This window comes from Vulpes lagopus, chromosome 11 (genome assembly GCF_018345385.1).
Source record: "Vulpes lagopus strain Blue_001 chromosome 11, ASM1834538v1, whole genome shotgun sequence".
NCBI classification, from domain to species: domain Eukaryota; kingdom Metazoa; phylum Chordata; class Mammalia; order Carnivora; family Canidae; genus Vulpes; species Vulpes lagopus.
In genome coordinates this window covers 46,268,807-46,291,007 of record NC_054834.1, presented here as the reverse complement: position 1 = coordinate 46,291,007, position 22,201 = coordinate 46,268,807, and the positions used below count along the sequence as shown (strand labels likewise).

At 33.9% G+C, this 22,201-nt stretch overlaps 1 protein-coding gene across 14 annotated transcripts in view; it reads left to right on the top strand.

The window, feature by feature from the left end:
* KCNT2 (potassium sodium-activated channel subfamily T member 2) overlaps positions 1 to 22,201 on the top strand; it is a 409,501-nt gene that overhangs the window by 151,933 nt on the left and 235,367 nt on the right. For all 14 annotated transcript variants that reach the window (XR_005990686.1, XR_005990687.1, XM_041774257.1 and 11 more), the window contains 4 exons: positions 5,214 to 5,262; positions 7,668 to 7,727; positions 17,325 to 17,399; positions 18,883 to 18,966. Coding sequence is in view for 12 of the 14 variants with exons in the window: in XM_041774257.1 (XP_041630191.1) it covers positions 5,214 to 5,262; positions 7,668 to 7,727; positions 17,325 to 17,399; positions 18,883 to 18,966 (268 nt within the window). In the remaining 2 variants the exon portion in view is untranslated. The remainder of the gene's footprint in view (positions 1 to 5,213; positions 5,263 to 7,667; positions 7,728 to 17,324; positions 17,400 to 18,882; positions 18,967 to 22,201) is intronic.

The following is a 22,201-nucleotide window of genomic DNA, read 5'->3' as shown; positions in this document are numbered from 1 at the left end:
ATGACAAACTCCAATGTACACAGTGTGTATGTAGTAAATGATAAAAGGCGCTAGCAAAGGAAACACACCTCTAACATGTTGCTTATGAATTTCATTGAGAGATGGGCCGTCAGCATTGACTCATTGCCTGCTGGTGCTTACAGTTCTTCACTGTATGTCAAAAGGAATGTATCTCCTTATGCTTGAAAGATTGTGGAATGATTATTAGTTTTTAACATTAAGTGATAGAGACAAGGTAAGAAGCACATGAATGTGCTTAAATTTTATGGTATTTGGATTTACATTGAAAATCGGTGGCTAATAGAGCAACCAATGTGTTCAGGTGACATTCACATTTTAAAGATTATTTCTTCTTTAGGGTAATAGTTATTAAAAGAAGAAGTAAGTTTTGACGATATCTCTTATTCTTTATATACATAGTTTTAAAGATTTTTTTATTGGGGAGATTGAGCATGCGCACGCACAAGCGAGGGGGTGGGGCAGAGGGAGAGGGAGAAACAGGCTCCCCACCGAGTATGGAGCCTAATGGACCAGGGCTCCACCCCAGAATCCCAAGATCATGACCTGAGCTGAAGTCAGATACTTAACCAACTGAGCCATGCCGGTGCCCCAATAATATCTTTTTAATATTTGATGACCAATAGGAAGGAATGTTATAATGTAGACCTTTTCTTCTCTCATGTATATTGGTTACAGTATAGATTAAAGTAGCGCTAAGCACTAACATACAATATCAAAAATTCAAAAGAATTTTTTTTGTTCACTGGAGTGTAATGCTGGTGTTCTTAGTGTAGATCTTTTCTCTGGTGATTCACACATACATGCACACACTCAGTAACATGGTTAAGTACATTATTATGTGTGCAAACCACTTTATTTTTTGTCTATTTGCTGTCTAAGACCTAACAATCCTTTGCAAACAGCTTTCGGAAAGGTAAGGAGTGCATGGAGAAGACATATATATATATATATATATATACATGTATATATATACTTCTTGAAATTATTGGCAACAAATGACAAGCATCACTTTTACTTGCGTTTTATTCTCAGATCTCATGTGAGAATCAGTCATATCACCATACTTTCACAGAAAGGCTGAGAAATGTAGCCTTTGGCTGAAGAGTGCCTTTTTGCACTCAACTCTATACCATGGAGCGGGGAGAGGAGTGTTGATAGAAAGCTTCAGCCAGTGCACATGTGAGGGAAAGACTTATTAAAGTCCAGTCTCTCAAAGAGTCAGCATTTAGCCCTCTGTGCAATATTCCTCACCGTTGGCTCTCTAACCTGGTATGAAGTATGTCTAATGTTTTGAAAGGAATCAGTTATTGAAAAATCTTCCTAATATATTGTCAAGACTCTACTATGTGTCAAGACCTGGTTTCATTGGTTTTGGACACACATTAAATTTTTTTTTTTAAGATTTTATTTATTTATGAGAGAGAGAGAGTGAGAGTGAGAGAGAGAGAGAGAGAGAGAGAGAGAGAGAGAGAGAGAGAACCACTGACTTGGGGAGGAGCAGAGGGAGAAGCAGGCTCCCTACTGAGCAGGGAGTTGTCAGGACTTGATCGAACCCTGCACCCAGTATCATGACCTGAGCTGAAGGTAGATGCTTAACCTACTGCACCCAGGTGCCTCATCAGACACACATTAAATTTTATATGTCTTTGAGATGTGGGCCTGGTACCGTACCTAGTACTGAGTTCTCAGTATTTGTTATGTTTAGGAGAGTTTTATCATTTCCACCCTGGTTTAGGGTATTATACTTTTGTTAATACAGTATAAGCTGCCTTTGTTTTCTTGGAGAACTATCAATCTGAGTTCATCTTGAGTTTGTGAGTCACAGGTCCTTTCATATGAATTATATACCACATATTGACCTTATGATTTTCATGTGTTTAACAAATGCTTTATTCTTCTGGTTAACATATTCACCCTTGGACTTCTGCATCAGCTGCCAAAGTTTCTCTGACATTTTTTTAGCGACCATGTTCTTACCTTTTGGAGAAGCCATAAATAAGCATGTTGTGAAAAGTGGCTGAAGCTATAGGTCACTAACTTTCTATATTTAACTTTTGCCATAGGTTTCATGGTTTTATGTAGTTCTTCCAGTTTTCAAAATGATGCTTCAAAAATGGATTTTATTTACAAACCTAGTTCAGTCTGAACAGCCAAATCCCATACATTTTGTTTTTATGTTTGCTTTTGTTTTATTTTTATTTTTTATAATGAAAAAAAGTGAAATTTATTTTTTCAGAATTTTATAGTTGGTTCATGATTATTACTATGTAAATATCTTTGGCAAGGTAAGTTACCTAAAATATCAACAACTGGAAATAAGTACTTTCAGTATTTTGATAACCAATCTTTGGTAAATTCTCCTTCTGTGTAAACACACATATGTAACACACTCATACAGATGTAGTTAGGACAATATTATAAGTATCATCTTTTCAATGACTTTTTAAATATTTTTCCTATTGTTGATGATGAAGCTCCTTTAATTCTCTTCCAGTTCCTTTCCTGCTACAGTACATATTCCTGTGTTTTTGTCCGTGGGATTTAAGCTGCATTTGAAATTATGGTCTGATTGCCAGTTTCAGTTTTCTTTCTCATTTTTTTTGGAGATGATCTAGAAATGTGCAGATCAGATCCTACATTATTTTTTCATAAGTTCATTTTATGAAGAAGAGTTTGGGCACTAGCTTTCTACTAGAGTTTATAATTATTCATCTATTTATTTATCCAATTTAGTACTTAGTCAATTGGTAGAAAAGACTTTCCATTGGAGAGCTCACTTCACACTGTAATTTGTATGTTAGAGTTTTGTAGAAATGTTTTTTATGGATTATGAAATCTATTCCACATGACGTAGCCTTGGCTAAGAAAAGACTTTTCTTTAAAGTCTTCTTTAAATTTAAACACCTGTGATATTTCAAGACCTAACAAAATAACATCCCAGTCCAAAGAAAATGCTATTTTTTGATACCTAGCTTTAGTACACCCGTATTAAGTATTAATTTCTTTTTGAAAGTGCTCTTCAACTTCTGATTCACAATTTATTTTATAATTTTCCAGAGATTTCTATTTACTTAATTATTTAGTAGTTTTTGTAGCACATCATTTTTATCTATGAAAAACGTCATATCCCTCTTTAGTCTTACATATCTTGTCACTGAAAATATGAGGAATGTGTTTTGGAAGGGACAGTGTTGCTGAACTCATCAGCCATATTTTTGCCATTATGGCACCATCCATTTGTTTATATTGAATGCCTAATTTACTATAGGTGTGTACTCCTATTGGAACTATAATGGTGAGTGAAATAGAAATACTGTTTCTTCTTAGGGAAGCATGTAATTTAATGAGAAGGCAACTATTAAAGAAATATATTTGCAAATAAATATAAAGTTAAAATCAACATAAATGGTAGAATTGGTTTGGTGAGTGGCATTGCCTAATAGATTAGTTGACTACATTGATCAAGTGGCTGCTTCATCGAAGGTTTCCCTGAGAGTTGAGCTGAGAGCTCTAGGATATGGGAAGAGATGATGTAGAAAAGGCTGAGATAGGAAGGATCATGTCACAATTGAGTAAGTTAATACCACTTAAGTGTTTTGGTCTTTATCCTAACAAAAGTGTAGTGCCAATATACAGTGGGGTGATGTGATCTAAAACAAATTTAGAAAGAATCTGTGTAGTTGTAATTTGGAGGAAAGATGTAGAAGGCAAAAAGAAGTGTAGGCTCCTAATTGGTAGACTTTTGCAAGACTCCCATTTGCAAAAAATGGTAGTTTAGATTGAGGTGGTTGTGGTAGTAGAGATGAAGAGAGGTAGATGCATTCTACAAATATACGGTAGGAAGAATTGAAAAGATTTGATGACCAATGTATTAAGTATTTGCAAATACAGGAGAGGAAAGAATCTAAGATAATGCCTAAATTTTTGAGTAACCAAACACGGTGGAATTTGGTGCTATTTGCTGAGAGGTGAAAAATAGAGAGGACCAATTTTGAGAGAAAGGTCATAGGTTTGGTTTGGAGCAATTGAAGATATCAGTTGTCCAGGTAGATGTGACATTCTGGAATTACACAGTACTTTAGTTTAAGAGGGTAGATAGTTTCTTTGAATATTATTTTAAAGTTTACAATTATTTTTAAAACTAGAATTTTGAAAGTTTATTGCTCTTTGCTATTAACATATTCCCAAAAGGAAGTAAGTTAAAGATTTAAAAGTACACTTAATATTTTATAGGACTCCTCTAATACTTCTTTAGTATAAAGAACAACTAGGCCCTGTTCTGTTTTGTATTTTTTTTTGTTTTTTATTTGCATTTTTTGAGCACCATAACAGAACTATTCCCATAGTTTTATGAGTAGATTATATTTCTGTGAATGACTTCTCACTTGAATCAGCTGGACACAAAATAATATAGGCACTGGTAGGGTATAAATGGTTAAAAATTATAACTAGTGGGGGCACCTGTAGGGCTCAGTCAGTACAGCATGTGACTTGATCTTGAGATAGTAAGTTCAACCCCACATTGGGCATGGAGCGTAGTTAAAAAAAATTATTACTACTGACTATATTAGAAGTGTATGGTGTTTTATGCAGAGTATAAACAATTTTTAACATCAAGGATGGTATGATTTTTAAGAAATATTCGAGGACAGTCGCTCTTTGTCCTGCATGATGTTTTAATGCTAATGTTAGCTACAGATTTTTTTGTAGTATAATATTTTATACAAATCCGAATCTGAAGTATGAGTAACTCACTTTATTCTGATTATTTATACTGTTGACTCTAATATTGCCAAAATATTAACAGTGTTAAAGATAATAAAATCTTTGAGTTTATGGAGGAAACTTAAGTGACTTTTTAATGGAGAATTGACTAGTAAAGTGTTTGAAGTTTTTCTGCCTTGCCATAATCACTCTTTAAATAAGGGCCCATTATCTTTTCTTTCCTTATTAACATGAGAATAAAAACAAAATTAGAAAGGGTTTAGAAATAAAACTATTTTCTATTTCTGGAGTAAAAGTGAATATTATCAAAAAGAAAAGTGAAAACTAAAGTTTTTCTAATTTTAATTTTGTTATCTTATTGCCTTCTAATGCAGCATTATTTAAATATTCTTAACTTCAATTAAAATTTTAAAATAAATGCATTTTTCATGTTTTTAAAAATTAATATCTTATCTTTTTTTTAATAGGTCTCATATCTTTTGGGTGAACAGAAGTCTACCCTTATGGGGCTTACAGGTTATGTACAATTTTGTTTTATCCTGCTATTTCTGGATTTATTCATATTTCACAGAAAAATAATATTGGAGATAAAACTGTTGACATTAAAAATGAGTTTGTTTTATTGCTTAATTAATCTTGATGCACATCCTAGACACACATTTTTATTCCTGTCTTCATGTTTGCTTGAGCCTTGCTTTCTTCCTTTCGAGAATTTCCTTCTTATCAGGATTAAACTTTTGAAAGCTTTTGAGGGCATGGAGAAGAACAGAGTAAACTAGTCTGTTAAGCTACCACAAGTTCCCCAAACTACTCTAGGCATTCATCTTATATAATCCTTGAAAAATTAATCAAAAGCCCATAACCATGTCTGCTCTTTTACTTTATATCTGCAGTGTCTGGAACATGGTAGAATCTTAATAAATAATTATTAAATGTGTGAACTAATGAATGTATGGCTCATATTACAATAACAAGAGCTTGGTCCCTAAACAGATAATTTTGTAAGTAAAATAAAAAGTATGTTCTGACATAAAAGGAGCCCTGAAGAAAGAGTAAGAAAATATGAGCGGGAACAACATGTCTGAATTATATTGTTGAGATGTTCCCTGGAGTCCCCTATACCACTTTGTTTTTGAATTTTATGCCCAGCAATTTTTTTACATGTTCCTATCTCTACTCCTGTCTCTCTTCTACAGATACTTTTTATTTTCTGTTATTTTTCAAAAGTAAAAGTTATTTAAAGAATGCAGTCACTAAGATAAAAAACACAAAAAATTACAGATAGGAAGACACTTGAATCTGGAAGTAATGAAAAGACTCTCAAACTCACTGTGTATACACAGCCTTTAAAATGTTTTAAAATCAAATGTTTGGTTTGTCTTTTAAAGTCGTGAAGATTGTGAAATCTGTACATTTTAAATGTTATAATGGATCATTTTAATTATGCATTGTGATCATAACTATGAAATTAGGTTTTTATTATGTCTGGATATTTCATATTTTTTTGAAGTCAAGTTGTATTTTTTAATATTGATTTGCACTGCAATGTCATTAATTACAGATGCCCCTTCAAATATTTAAATATTCACTAAAAATGCAGTCTTTTAATCTCTAGCTTGATTCCTATATTATTCTTCAGTGAGATGCACATTTAAAGTAAGTTAATATTTTTAAGAGTAGTCCTATATGGCCTTGAAATACATTTTGATCTATTTAAATTGATTTTATCTGATAATGATATTTTACAATAATAATAATGCTCATTTTCAAATAGGATTTTGAATAGTCTATGCTACAAATGTTCTAGAGACTCTAACACTACCTAGAGAAAAAAAACCATGGATGATTATGATTTAAATCACCTGTGGAGAACATCTAAGAGTCTTCATTTTATATTAAAAAATGCCTGGATACCATATGTACTTCTGAACATATTTTACTTATATTGCCATGCATTCATATGCTTTTATATTGTCCTTCTGTTTTAATATTCACTTAAATCAAAGTTTTCATTCCAACATGAGTTAAAATTTAAACTCCAGGGTATCTTCTTTTCTATGCAGATTGTTTTAAATCTCAAAAATCTATAGACAAATATATTTGTTATCTGAGTCATTTCTTGTTTAGGCTTACTTATTTTGCTTCTACTCATCTACCCCAAAGTGCTGAGACTATTTAATACAAAGTAATTTGGATATCTTTTCTAATTACTTTTTCTGTTGCAATCACAGCTTTTTGGTAGTTCAGCAGTGGATATTATATATACAATAGCAAATGTAGAAAAGGGTGGAAGCTTGTCTAGGAAGATTCAGCTTATGCTCTCCCAGTAATAAAAGAGGAGTTGGTTATGAAGTTCATTCAAATAAAATCTGAAAGTATCTTGAAGTGTTGTGTTGACATGTTTATTTTGTTTGAGGTGGGTGATAGGAGAGAATGTAGCACTCAACTCAAACTTTATATTCCTTTATTTTCTGTAAAGAACTGCTGTTTTGGTAGATGTTGTAGAAATGGTGGAGGTGTTACTGGGGAGATGGTGGTATTCATGGCGGGGCAGTTGTGTGTGATTGCGCATATTAAGAACATACATAAAAGAACCTATTCTTTGCATATCACGTAAAGTCCAGCCAGTCTGACCTTTCTGATCTCACATTTATATTTGAGATAATAAGCAAAAAATATTTATTAAGGAGTGTTAGAAATATAAAACTAAGCTGTAGTCCTGGGAGTGGCTTGCAGCCTACCACCTGTATATAGAAATTAAAGTGCCACATAATACCTCCTTATATCTATATTTGTATGTTATACAAATATATATACATACATACACACATGTACATATTTATAAAGTTAATAGTATTACAATCATGAATATATTTTTAAATTCTATTGCATTTTCTCATTAAGTACAATTTTTTTTTCAGGTTTCAGTGGCATTGATAAGTCTATTTGAAACAATACTACTTGGTTATCTCAGTTATAAGGTAAGATACTTTAATTAGACATTTTCGGCTGATAGGATGCATTACTAGCATTTACTCAGTATCCTCACTTTATAATTTATACTCTGGGGTAAAGCAAATTCTTCTTAAACCTCTTTAATTATTTTGGGCCTTTGTGGTGTGTGATAAAAATCGGTAGTTATATAGTAATGTTTTCCTTGGTGGCTTAAAAATATTTCACTAATTGCTGTGGGTTAACTTACCTATTTTACACATGCTTATATGAGACAAGCAAATGGAATGGTCTTGCTTTTAATTGTTCTTCACGTCTTTCCCTGATCTATACAAAAAACATTGAGGGAGCAAAAACATGTTTATTAGGAATTATTTTAATTTTTGGTGAAGCTTTGTCTGGCTAACACAATTTAACAAGTATTTATTGAACTCGTATTTGATGAAGAGCTCCATTTGTGCATTGTACTTTTCTCAATTAGTTTCCATCTAGAAAAGGGGGTAGGCAGGAGAAAATTATGCAGATGATAATAATAATACAAAAAAGAAGTCCCATAGGGGTAGAGAGATGTCATATCATAGGATGAAGACTACTTGATTGATTTAAGCAGAGTAGAGTTCTTGAATCAGTAATTTCAATAAGGAAAGATGAAACGACGGGACACTAGAGATTTATAGAATTAGCAGAGGCATAAAAGAAGTAATGTGCATATAAAATTGGAAGAATAATAGATATTTAAGTTTGGGCAGAATTTTGGGGGGCATTTGGGAAAATACTGGTTCGGAAAATTTGGCACAATATTGTGAGGGCCTTGTATAGCAACATATAATGGGAATTTGATGAAGGATGTTGAACATGAGAGTTCTATAATTGTAATTAAGTTTTGGGAGTATTAGTTCAGACATCTGTGCAGCACAGGTCAGAGAGACATCACAATGAAGGCCATGTGCTCAATTAAGACACAATTATGGAAAGAAAACTGGGAGTGAGTTTTTGGCTGGATGAATGAAATAGACAAGAGCTAGTGCAAGATGAAATATAAAGGTGAAAACTAAAATCATTAACTGGTTGGTTGAGAAAATTGAAGAAAAGGCAAAATCAAATATCGCTTTAACATTTTCTGAATTCAAATGACTGGGAACATGGCAATAAAACTAAGAAAAATAACATCAAGAAAAGAATCAAATTTGGGTCAAGATAGATGGAATAATTGAAATGGTTTCGGAAATAACGAATTTGAAGTGCTTATGGACAGTTAGGTAGACATGACATGTAGACAACTAAAAATGAGAATCTGGGACATGAAGGGAGAGAGATTTAAGATGCAGAAGTCATTTTCATAGAGAAGGTAGAGGAAGCATGCAAATCTACTAACAATGGGATAATAGCCAAGAGAGAAGCTGAGGGTCATTTGATGGAAATACTTATATTGTGGTTGTTGGAAGAAAGACAGAGTAATCAGGGAATACAAGGACATAGAAAAGAAGGGTAGAAAGACTTTGGAATGGCTGCATATCCATCACTAGCCTTCACTTCACATTGTCAGCATACTATATCAAGTGTATTCAAGTTTATGTTTTTGGGAAACTCCTATACAGTCTTTCTCACTTTTTAAGACCTAGAGTTTTGAGGATAACATTTTTTAGACTACTTTTTAAAAAATTTTATTTATTTATTTATGATAGTCACACAGAGGGAGAGACAGAGGCAGAGACATAGGCAGAGGGAGAAGCAGGCCCCATGCACCGGGAGCCCGAGGTGGGATTCGATCCTGGGTCTCCAGGATCGTGCCCTGGGCCAAAGGCAGGCGCCAAACCGCTGCGCCACCCAGGGATCCCTAGACTACTTTTAATACTAAATTTAGAGCAAGAAATCTTTAGAAATTCACTTTTCCTTTGGCTTCATTTAAAAATTCTCCTTAACTTCATTTGAAGAAAATAATGCTAATATATAATTAGGTGAGATTGTATTAGAAAGTATAGAAAGAAAAGAATGTGGGCTCTTCAAAAAATATAGATGGATTGATTTAATATTTGTGAGAAAAGGGCAGCCCTGGTGGCTCAGCGGGTTTAGCGCCAGCTTCAGTCCAGGGCGTGATCCTGGAGACCCGGGATCGAGTCCCACATCGGGCTCCTTGCATGGAGCCTGCTTCTCCCTCTGCCTGTGTCTCTGCATCTCTCTCTCTCTGTGTCTCTATGAATAAATAAATAAAATGTTTAAAAAATATTTGTGAGAAAAAATAAGATGTTAGAAATTCTAAGGAAGAGGGCACCTGCATAGCTTAGTCGGTTAAGTGTCTGCCTTTGGCTCAGGTCATGATCCCAGGATCCTGGGACCAAGTCAGCATTGGGCTCCCTGCTCAGCAGAGGGTCTGCTTTCCCTCTTCCTTACTCCTGACTTATGATCTTTCTCTCTCTCAAATAAATAAAAAATATCTTAAAAAAATTTTGAAGGAAGAAAAGTGTTATCTGAAATCATTGGAACCATTTATGTAAGAAGCTTGAGAAGAGGCCATTCAATTTAGGTTTAGGAAATCATTTACTATTCACCTGTAGGAAACCAATTTCAGTAGCTTACAAATGAGAGTAAAAAGTTATTAAATGAAGAATGTTGATTGACTGGGATAGGTCATTACCCTAGAAGTGGTCAAATGAGGCAGAAAAGATTGCCATTCTTTAGAGAAAGTAGGTAGAGGGGATTGAAAAAAAAAAGATAGATGAAGCAAGTTTTATACAAAATAAGAATAAGCTAAAATAGGAGCCCTACTACTGAGGTCTACTACTTTGCTTTGGATACATTCCATTCTTTACTGAGAACATGGAAGATGGAAAATAGTTCATGAAAGAATATTTTGAAGCTATGGAAGAGAAGCTGAAAGACCTTGGTAGTCACTCATCCCTAAACTACCTAGAAAGTACTTACACAGCGATGAACAGTGTAGAACAAGATGGTGAGGAAGATCTTTTAATGGTTTATGAGTATATCTCCTTGTTGAAATGGGTGCTCTATAAACATATATTGATTGACACATCTAGATTTTGGATACTCTTAGAAGAACGAAATAAAAATCAAGTGAATTAATATCCAAGATTTTATCTTCTAACTTACTTAGTATTCAAGTAGATGATGTAAACTGAAAGTAATAAACAACATGACATGCTAAAAAATTAGGCATGTGGGTGTTTTTGGTAAGCATTTAAACCTATTTCACTGTACAGGAGTGCGTACAGATATTTAAGTGGTCAAAATGTTAATCTGCATTTGTGAATTTGTTTTAAATGCTAGCCATAAGTAATATGAAATTAAGTTTGGTGCTTAATGGAACTCTTAGCCCTAATTTAAAAATTCGCTTAAAAAATGCAAACAGATTCAAGATAATTTTCCATTGTAATCATATGATGTTGACATTTGTAATTAATTACTTCCTGCCATTTATAAAATGAGAGCAGAGCATTATGAGACCTAGTAGCATTATATGAGCTAGATGATGTATAATATTTCTATTCTGATCTTCATAAACATTAATGGCTCAGATGGAGGAGAGGTAGACGATAGTTGAGTTTTGTGTGTTTCAAAGGAGACAGAGGATAAAAAGGAGTTATGTGACATTGGAAGGGTAGGTTTCTGTCAATTGCCTTCTTTTTCCTCTCAAATTTAGTCAAACTCATGGAATCTTTTGATCCCTCCAACAGACTGTTGGATAAAATATTTGGAATGAATAAATTAAGTAATTGGAAACTATTTATGGCCTATAATTAAGGCAAATTTGGATAGCAGAAACTCAAATGAGCACCTCCTCCCAAATTAGATATTTTTTTCAAATTAGATTTTTAAGAAAAATTATAGAGAGGCATGCAAAAATGGATATTGCATTAGCAACTGTATGTATTCCTAATATTGTTCTTTAATATGTTAAGTTTTGAACTATCAACATTAATAGCAAATCAATATTTTTATATTTGTTTAGATATATACAGATAATGTAAATATTTGTATATATTATATACATATATACAATATTTAAAAACCAATTTAACATAGTATTCTGTAAGCACTTTATAATTCTTGATTAAACATCCTAAAATAAGCAGGATTTAGTCCTTAACAGTTAAAACAGTTTAAACTATCATTGAGAGTGCAGTTTTTGAAAAACAAAGACTGACGAGTAAAAGCAAAATAAGCAAAGACTCTTTAAATGTATGTTGAGGTTAACAGACAATGATTTAAAAATCCCTGACATCAACTTATTTTATCCTCTATCCTACAGAAGTGCAGGTCTGTACTTAAATCATCATTCCATTCATGTTTATAGCTAGTTGGCAGAACAGCCACAGATCGCCCAGCAGTAAAGTTCTTATTCTTCTGTTACCATAAATACCCTCTATGTCTTTATCAACTGCTTTCAAAATAGAACTCTATTTATACACACACATTCATTAAATCAAAAGGAAATGAAAACAAACTCCAGCATAACCTCCAAAATTCTGCAAACAAAAATCCAACATACCTAGAAGGCTTCTGTTAAATCTACAGTTCTGTTTTCTATAATCACTTTATAAAAAGCAACAGTTTTGAAATTTTAACACCATGATGGGCTCCTTTCTGGCAGAGAACAAGGGATTTGACTAGGCCTCCTCGACACTCCTAGATACTGGTGATTCCTTTTTTTCCCCCTAAGATTTGCTTTATTTTAGAGAGAGAAAGAGAGCGGGCTTGACAGTTGTGAGTGTGAGTGAGGGGAGGAGCAAAGGGGGAAGGACAGAGACAAGCAGACTCTCCAGGGAGCCCAGCGAGGAGCTTGATCTCATGACCCTGAGATCATGACCCAAGTTTGTGGAAATCAGGAGTTGGTGAGTTGCTTAACTGACTGAACCACCCAGGTGCCCATACTAGTGTTTCTTTCTTACAATGCCATGGAAATAGTGAATCTAGATATTATTCCGTTTACATTTAGAAATACAAAATAAGGCTGCCATAGGGTTACTACGCTTTTAAATTCACTGAAAGAAGATAAATTATCAACCTTTTTAGTTACATATTTATATTCAGGTATTTTTAATATTGAAGAGGAAAATGTTTTTAAAAAGTCCCTGGGTACATCCTGCTCTAACAATTCTATTACCATACATCTTGTAATATTTTAAGTGCTTTTTGGAGGTTCCTACAAACTTCCATTTCCCTTTATGATAAAATTCAAAGCCTGATATATTTTAGGTAATCAAAAAGAGGTAATCTATTTTCCTGCATTTTTATTAAGGAAAGTTATGTCCATACCAAATGTTGTAAAATGGTTAGATTAATGTTTATTTGCGGGACGTTTACTCATTTTCAGGGGATTGACGCATTAGGTGTACCTTTAGAGAAATAATCCAGGTGATACGGTAGGTGAACTGGAATTGGGCAAGAATGTAGGGAAGGAGACCAACAGGGAGCCTCCACCAGGTCAAAGAGTGGGAATGAGGTAGAATGAGGAGGATGCAAACTCAAGATCTATTTATGAATCAGGAGATTTTATTTTTTAAAGATCTTACTTGAGAGAGTGTGAGAAAGTGAGAGAGAGCGCACAAGTGGTGGAGTCAGGGGAGAAGCAGGCTCCCTACTGATTGAGGAGCCTGATGTGGGACTCTATCCCAGGACCCTGAGATCATGACCTGAGCTGAAACCAGACATGAAACCAGCTGAAACTGACTGAGCCACCCAGATGCCCCATGAATTAGGAGATCCTATCACCCACTTATCCTTAGGTAGCTGGTGGAAGGAAGATGCAAATAGTTTCTCCAGGATTTTTGGTTTGTGTTACTGGGGAACTGATCAGGGCAAAAATCATACATTTTTTTTTCAACATATTCCACGCAAGGTGCCTTTGAGGCATTTGTGTGAAATAATGTGTTAGGTAGTAGAGATGAAACAGAATCTCAGAGATGCAATATAGAACTGGACTAGAAATATAGCATTGGAAATCATTGGTTTATTATTGATAATAAGTTGAATTTGAAACATAATTGAAATTACCTGAGATGGGTATGTAGTCAAGTCCTCCTAAAATGTTCTCCTGTAGAAACTTTCTATTGGAACTCTGTGGTTAAAAGTGAAACAACTTATATATAACCATTTTCTTTTTATTTTTTTTATTTTTTTTATTTATTTATGATAGTCACAGAGAGAGAGAGAGAGAGAGGCAGAGATACAGGCAGAGGGAGAAGCAGGCTCCATGCACCGGGAGCCTGACGTGGGATTCGATCCTGGGTCTCCAGGATCGTGCCCTGGGCCAAAGGCAGGCGCCAAACCGCTGCGCCACCCAGGGATCCCTATATAACCATTTTCAGATAGGCTTAAAACAATAAAATTCTTTCAAGTGTTTCTATTTGTATTCAATAGAAATAAATATAAAACTTAAGTTAGAAAAATAATTATACCAAGAAGGAGAAAAGTGTGTATAAAATATTTGAGAGTTTAATTTACTCATTAACATAATTCTTGAGCACTAACAGGCATAGAAACAAGCAGTTCGTTCTATAATCTGTTATAAACACTTGTCCAGGAGATTAGTGATAAAGGCATGGGGAGTAGGGCATTCCAGGCAGAGGGAGAAGTGTGAGCAAAGTTATAGAAGTTTGAAATAGCCTAGCTTGTTCAGAGAGGCATATAAAATCCAGTATGGATTAATCTGTGGCTGAATTCAAGATGGAAATAGGAGTATAGTAGGTACAAACCAGACCAGTAACCAGAGTCCAGATTGTGAACCTTCATATAATCTAAGGAATAGTTTGGATGTTGTTATGTTGGCAGTGGTATTTTAGTGAGGCTCTTTTGGCTTTGATATAGAAGATAAATCAGAAATTAGCCAGTTATGAGACTCTTAATTGAGAAAAAAAAATCATAAAACAAAATTGATGTATTACAAATGGAAGTGAAGAGTCATCAGAGATCTAAAATGTTTTTGTTTACTATGGACTAAATTTGTCCAAACAGTGTCTCACAGCTGGGAAAACTAATAATAATCTTACTGTGCATTGATAAAAATATCCTGCCATATCACCAGTGGTAAGTGTTCCCAGAACCTTCCTTCTCTTGCTGGTCACAGCAATGTCTTTCCTCAGGAACAATCATTGACACCAAAGAGAAAAGTATGGTCACCAGTAAAAACATACTAAGGACAGAATAAACAAATGTTAAGCATTCTGGAAACCAAGCTATGTAAAAAACTGGTGATGAAATGGTAATATCAACCTGCATGCGCACACACACACACACACAATCAGTTGTAACTACTTTATTGAACAGGCTTGACTCAGTGCTAGTAGGAAAGGCCTTTAGTTCTCTGATGCTTTTTCAAATCCACACATCCTCCTGATACAATCAGATGATATATTGGAAAGATCTCAGAGCTCATGTAGTCTCTTCAGTCACAAGGCAAATTTCAGTGTAGCATTGAAGAAATTATGCTCGCTATATATATGTATATATATATATATATGTTTAAAATTCTCATCCACTTTAAGGCTGCAGCTTAACCTTAACTCAGACCTGCATGGGACAGGGAATCATTATCTGCTATTCCCACTTCTTGTCTTATATGATGCTGCTGATTCTGGTCCCTCCAGGGCCAAGGAGGCACAGGGAGTGAGGTGAAGTCAGTCTCTGGGATCAAAGGGCCTGAGCGGCACAAGTATAGTCTGGTGTCGGGTTGTTCTGTGTGGCAGAGTAGGAAATTGTGGCCTTTCACAAACCTTTGACTAAAGCTCCTTGGATGCCACTGCCTCTGACTGGCCACTAGGGCTCTGACCCAAGCCCTAAACCTCTGAGGCCCACCATCTGTTGAAGTCTTATTTTCCCTTCAGGCACATGGCCTTCTCAAGTATAAACTCCTTAAAAATGACCATAGGCTTTATTCTATAGGGTCTATGTCTGTTTCCCAGAAAACAAGTATCTTTGTCTTGGAATTGGCATTTGTGGCTTGCTCTCCTTTCAGCTTCTATTCTTGTTGCACTGTTGTCTCTTGGTATGTAGATGTTTTAGGCATGAGCCAAATGCAGTCTCTATGAGTGAGCCCAGCTCTCTAAGTGGTTCTTTTGAGCCCTTATTACTTAGCTTCAAGTAATGAGAGAAGCACCAAAGCACCATTAACATCTCTGTACAAAGGGCTCTTTGTGGCTTTTATTTCTTCCATCTGCAACCTCGACTACTTTTTGTATAGCCTGGAGATGGTGATGAATGAAATATAGCAAAACTTGTCACCTAATACCTAAGGACATGGACATTAGCCAATCTAGAACCTTGTTTTGTGATATGATACTATCTTATAGCACTGTAATGTTTTAAGCCTTTGAGACCTCAAGGAAGGTTAAGAAAGGCCCCTACCTTTGAAGCCAGCAATTTAAGATAATTGGAAAATATCCGGACCTGGATTTCAAATTGCCTTTCTAATATGGAGATCTCTTCATAGACAAATAAGCTGATTTAGGAAGTTCTGAGTTTTTTTTTTTTTTTTTCCATTGGACACCATTTAAGAAAGTGTCAGTGATTAGCCTGTTTATATCAGGGTCAACTTGATGGGTGTGTAGTATGCATTTGCACAAGGCTATGCATTGAGAAGGGCCTGTGCTTATTTTAATATTCTTATGTCACCTTCTGGAAATTGTTAATAATTTGTTAAAAAGAAGCCCTGAGTTTTCATCTTGTGCTGGGCTCCACAAATTATGTCATCAGTTTTGATTAATAATATTGTATTGGGACACCTGGGTGGCTCAGTGGTTGAGCTTCTGCCTTGGCTTGGCGAGTGATCCTGGGGCCCTGGGATTAAGTCCCGCATCAGGCTCCCAGCATGGAGCCTGCTTCTCCCTCTGCCTCTCTCTGTGTCTCTCATGAATAAATAAATAAAATCTTAAAAAAAAAATAGTTGTACTATGTGGGCTGGGAGGTTAGACTCTAGATGATTGAAAAAGCCCTTCCTTTAAGTTTTATTAACATAAGAACAACTTTAATACCAGTGAACATTAACAAGTGTTATGTGCTTATAAGCTATTTAATATGCTTTACAGTTTGTGAATATAACTCATATAGTTTAAAAAATTAAGATTGAATCACTTTTTTCCTGATTCTGTAGCTTCTTTTTTTCTTTTTTTAAAGATTTTATTTATTTATTCATGAGAGAGACAGAGAGAGAGAGAGAGAGAGAGAGAGAGGCAGAGAGACACAGGCAGAGGGAGAAGCAGGCTCCATGCAGGGAGCCCGATGTGGGACTCAATCCCGGGACTCCAGTATCACGCCCTGGGCTGAAGGCAGGGCCAAACCGCTGAGCCACCCAGGGATCCCCTGTAGCTTCTTTAATGCATGTATTTTTACTAGTAAGTTTTCTTCCATGAAATATTATATGATCAAAATGTATACAATATTCAAGACTTACTATAAATGTTTGTTTTACTTCTTAAACTTACTACAAAATTGAGAGTACAGTTACATTTAGAAAAATAATCTTTAGAAGTCATTGCTAATTTTAATATAATTATTTAGTATTCTGTTAATGTAAGAATCCTTGCTAGAGAAATTCTGAGTGCTGTCTTTTTTCCCCCTTTAATGGGATTCAGTATAATTGACTTTCATTTTTATTTATTCTTTCTTGGAAGGGAAACATCTGGGAACAGATTTTACGAATACCCTTCATCTTGGAAATAATTAATGCGGTTCCCTTCATTATCTCAGTAAGTCCTAAAAGCATCTTTAAAATAAATAATTTTGTCATTAGATTTAAGTCGTCTTTAAGTCTAAATGATAATAAATAATATGTTAGTTCCAATAAATGATTTTAGTTTTTGGTTAGAATCATGGTATTAAAAATAGATAGTAAAACCAGTTGGATTATTGGTTTATGAGATTAAATGAAAACTAATGAGATTTAGTGCAATGGCAAAATAAAATATTCTTTAGACATATATGCTTTAAATGTGCCATTTGAATAGGTGTTATTATCTAGACAGACTAGAAATTAATTACACCATTTCTTGTGTATATTGTGGAATTAAAAAAAATAGAAAGTAACAAAAAGCAGAATCACACCTATAAATACAGAGGCCTGATGGTTGCCAGAGGCGAGGAGAGTAGGGGTTTGGGCAAATCTGATGTAAGAGAGTGGGATACAGGCTTCCATTTACGGAATGAATAAGTCATGAGAATAAAAGGCATAGCATAAGGAATACAATCAATAATAATGTAGTAGTGCTATTATAGGACAGATGGTAGCTACCCTTATAATGAACATAGCATAATGTATAAACCTGTCAAATCATGAAGTCGTACACCTGAAACTCATGTAACATTGTGGGTCACCTATTCTCAAATGAAAAAGAAATAGAAACCAACTATTTATAAAAGTTTTTCCTACTAAGCATATATTTATTTCTAGCTTAAACACAGTATTTACTTAAGTCCAATTTTCTCATTAATAAGAAAGTTGCCAATAGCCAGACAACTACCAATTTGTTTTTTTATCAAAGTACTGTGGTATAACAATTCTATGATGATCCTGCTCAGTTGCAGCCCAATAAATATGTAATAAACACTTTCCCATTGCAAAATTAGGTTTTAATCTTTATTTCATAGAGTTATGATAATGTCTGTTGGGAATATGCTTTCTAACACTTCATTAGAATTTTATTTGGAAAATTAGGAAAATAAGCAAATATTATCTCAAGTGGTTGCTTACCTCTGACAATTATTTTAATTTGAGTGATTTATCTGGAGGAACACCTGGAACTAGATTAAATGACAGGCTAACTAAATATAATCCTATTGAATATCGTTCCCAATGTCACTTAAAATGTTTGAAAAGAGTAAGTGGTAACGTTATGAAAAGGGAAAGTCTTCTCTCCTTGTTCCACTTTCCTCCTCAAACTATAAGGAAGAAAGAGGTGATGTCTATTATAAACTGTCACATTGAAAGATTTAATGATAGAATTACCATAGTTATAGCTGACATTCAGCGGGAGCTCATTATTTTCTTTCTGCTTCTACAATAATTTCCCAAAGATTGGATCTTCTCCTTGCCTTTCATTAATGAGTTTAAAGTATTTGTCACATGTATTAAAAGATTATATTGTCTTTTATTAATTTTTTTCTTTTACATTTTAATCTGCTGGATATGATTTTTGCTTTGAGATAAAAGTTTAGTTTCGGTTTGTTTTTCAGATCTTCTGGCCTTCTTTAAGAAATCTCTTTGTTCCTGTCTTTCTAAACTGTTGGCTTGCCAAACATGCCTTGGAAAATATGATTGTAAGTATGAAAGTGAAGTCCAAATACAATAATGTTTTCAATTTTCCATGATTTCTTACATATTTTCAGTGTTCAGCTCAAATAGAGAAGATGATTTGAGGTCTTTGTCTTTTACTTCCTCATTCTTCTTTCTCTCATGAAATATAAACTCCTCCTAATGTGATTTATTTAGGTATAACTAAATTTCTAAATGGTTTATTTTTAAAATCAGTAAATTTATTTTAAATTAATGAATTTCTCTTAATTTAGTATCCTAGTAAATAGTTTCATTTAAAAGTTTGTAAAAATGAAAGAGTTTTGGTAAAATACTGTCAATTAAAGAGATGTGTTATATTAATATTGAAGCTAATAGACTTAGACTTTAAGTTAGCTTGTATCCTAATTCAGAATGAAAATTTTTGGGGCTATCTTAACTTGGCCCATATTGCCAACTCACTACTTTTGTGACTATAAACTGGTAAACAAAAATAGTTTAGATTTTCTAAATATCACCAAACCAAAGCTACCTGTTTTTTGGACAATGAATTAGCCAATCTTCTGAAGACAAATAACCTTCCCTTTCTGGGCAGTCTGTTGATAATGAGACATCTTGTTTTCAAGATTCAGAAGGTGATGTCAAACTGTTCTTAACTGTAGGTTGTCTCACATTCCATTAAAAGATGTGCGATTTTTGTGAGGTGCTGCATTGAAGCTGGAAAGTCATCTTTTTAGATTTGGTTGGGTTGGGTTATTAGTGGGACTATGCGGGATAGAGGGAAGATAAGAAAATGCAGAACTTGGCGCGGTACTGTGGTCCAAGGCTGACCTGGTTTGGAAGGAGTGATTTATATGTAAGACCAAAATATATTTACTACAGGCTTCAATACTTAAAACTGAGCTGTGAGGCATTTTCTCTCTTGTTACAAATTCTATAAATGTTAATATGAGTCTACTATATGCTAAGCACTCTGATCTCATATGCAAATGATTTAACTTCTTAGCTAATTTTTTAATCTTCAAAAGAGAACAAAAGTAGTTACATTACAGACGTGTTGTAAGAATTAAATGAAATGACATATATGTATAAGCATATATATGTGCGTGTGTGTATATATAAAAAATATTGTATCTGGCATAGTAAGGACTCAATATTGTTAATATTACTATATTGAAATTTAGTTTGTTCGGAGGCAATCTTTTAAATGTTTAGAACAGAAATGGAATGCAAAAATTTTAGCCTAAAGAATATTTGGATAGAATTTGAGTATTCACAACTGAATGAATGTTTTTAAACATTTATATTAAGTAGCCACTGGATTTTCATGAAAATACATGTCTAAGTGCTAGGGGAGTGCGACCTGTGGAGGGATTTGAAGAAACATTGGGTTGTCTTAACTATCCAAAGACAACAACAATAATAACAACAACTACTACTTCACTAAATGTAGATTGCCTACATTGCTAAAGAAAAAAAAACACCAGGAAAAAAATAAAACTTTAGCATAAAAGGTGTTACTAGTGTGTTACTAGTTGGTGGAGACAAGTAACCTAACCAAGGGAGGAATCATTGGCTAATCACTGAGAGTAAAAGAAGTGCTTTGCAACATTAATTTAGGCTTCATTTTACATTGTATTCCTATATTTTGCTTCTCCTTTCACTGGTTGGAGAAATTTTTATTTATTTTTCTGCTTATTTAACACCTCTGTCAGAAAAAAGTGAGAGATGAAAGATAAACTTCTAATCAACTTAGTTCTTTTGTTTTCATAACAGTTCTGGTTAAATATGTGGTACAGGAAGATAAAATAGTGGCTTGTTGAGATTTTATATGGTGAAGTGATTTATTTCATGCAACACTGACTTTAAGACAGAAGTTTACTGTAAAATTTTTGAGATGAGTTTATACTTTAAACTATGAAGTATTATGAAAACCTATGAATCTACCACAGACTAAAATATTAGTAACAATTTATATCCTTCTAATATTTTCTGTGAAATAGAATGCAAAAATATCATATATGAAATTATATTGTATGTTTAGCTTTATAATTTGAATTTTGTTTTTGTAGTGTTCAATTTTTATGTCTTCAAATTATTTTTAATAGCTGCATCTATATTATATAGTTTTGATCAATTTATTTAACCATTTTGTATTACATATTTTAGTGGTAATGTATATTCATTATTTTACATAAATATAATTTTGTAATAAAATAAATATAATTATGTAATATACATAAATATTAATTTTATCTCTGGTGATTTTCATGTGGTGAGTTTTTAAAAATTATATTATTGAGTAAATACTCATTAAATTAGTGAATTCATGAAATAAAAAGGGATGTAGCTGTGATCTGTGTTACCAAATTAACTTCAAGAAATTTTGTAACAGGGACACCTGGGTGGCTCAGCGGTTGAGCATCTGCCTTTGGCTCAGGGCATGATCCCAGAGTTCCAGGATCGAGTCCCACATTGGGCTTCCTGCATGGAGCCGGCTTCTCCCTCTGCCTATATCTCTGCCTTTCTCTCTGTGTCTCTCATGAATAAATAAATAAAAAAATCTTAAAAAAAAAAGAAATATTGTAATAAATTACATGGGTAGTATCAATCATACATGAGAGCTCATTTTTTGCATCTTAAACAGCACTGGGTATTACTATCTTTTAATATCTTTCAATTGGGAAGATAAAAAGTGTATCTTGAATTCACCTTTAAATTAATGAAATTAAACTTAAAATTTTTTGTTCATTGGCTGTGTAGCTTTTTCTTTTCATGATAGATTTCACAGCATATTTCACATCATTTTTTCTGATTGAGGAATGAGATGTGATTGTAGCTTGACCTAGCTATTACTTTCTCCTTCATTGGATATATTATTTTCTGATCTTTTAAAATTAGAATTTTCATTAGAGACATTGTTTTTTTTAAAGATTTTATTTATTTATTTATTTATTTATTTATTTATTTATTTATTTATTTATGAGAGACAGGGAGAGAGGCAGAGACACAGGCAGAGGAAGAAGCAGGCTCCATGCAGGGAGCCCAACATGGGACTTGATCGCGGGTCTCCAAGATCAGGCCCTGGGCTGAAGGTGGCGCTAAACCGCTGAATCACCTGGGTGTCCCAGAGACATTGTTTACAATGGAGGGCCTTTTAGGAGTCAGTGCAGCATCTCTATAAATGTTGGTAAGGCAAGTAAACTGAAATTTGGGCCCATGGTGGTCCCTCATAGTATTATCTTTTTAAAATGAGTGCTA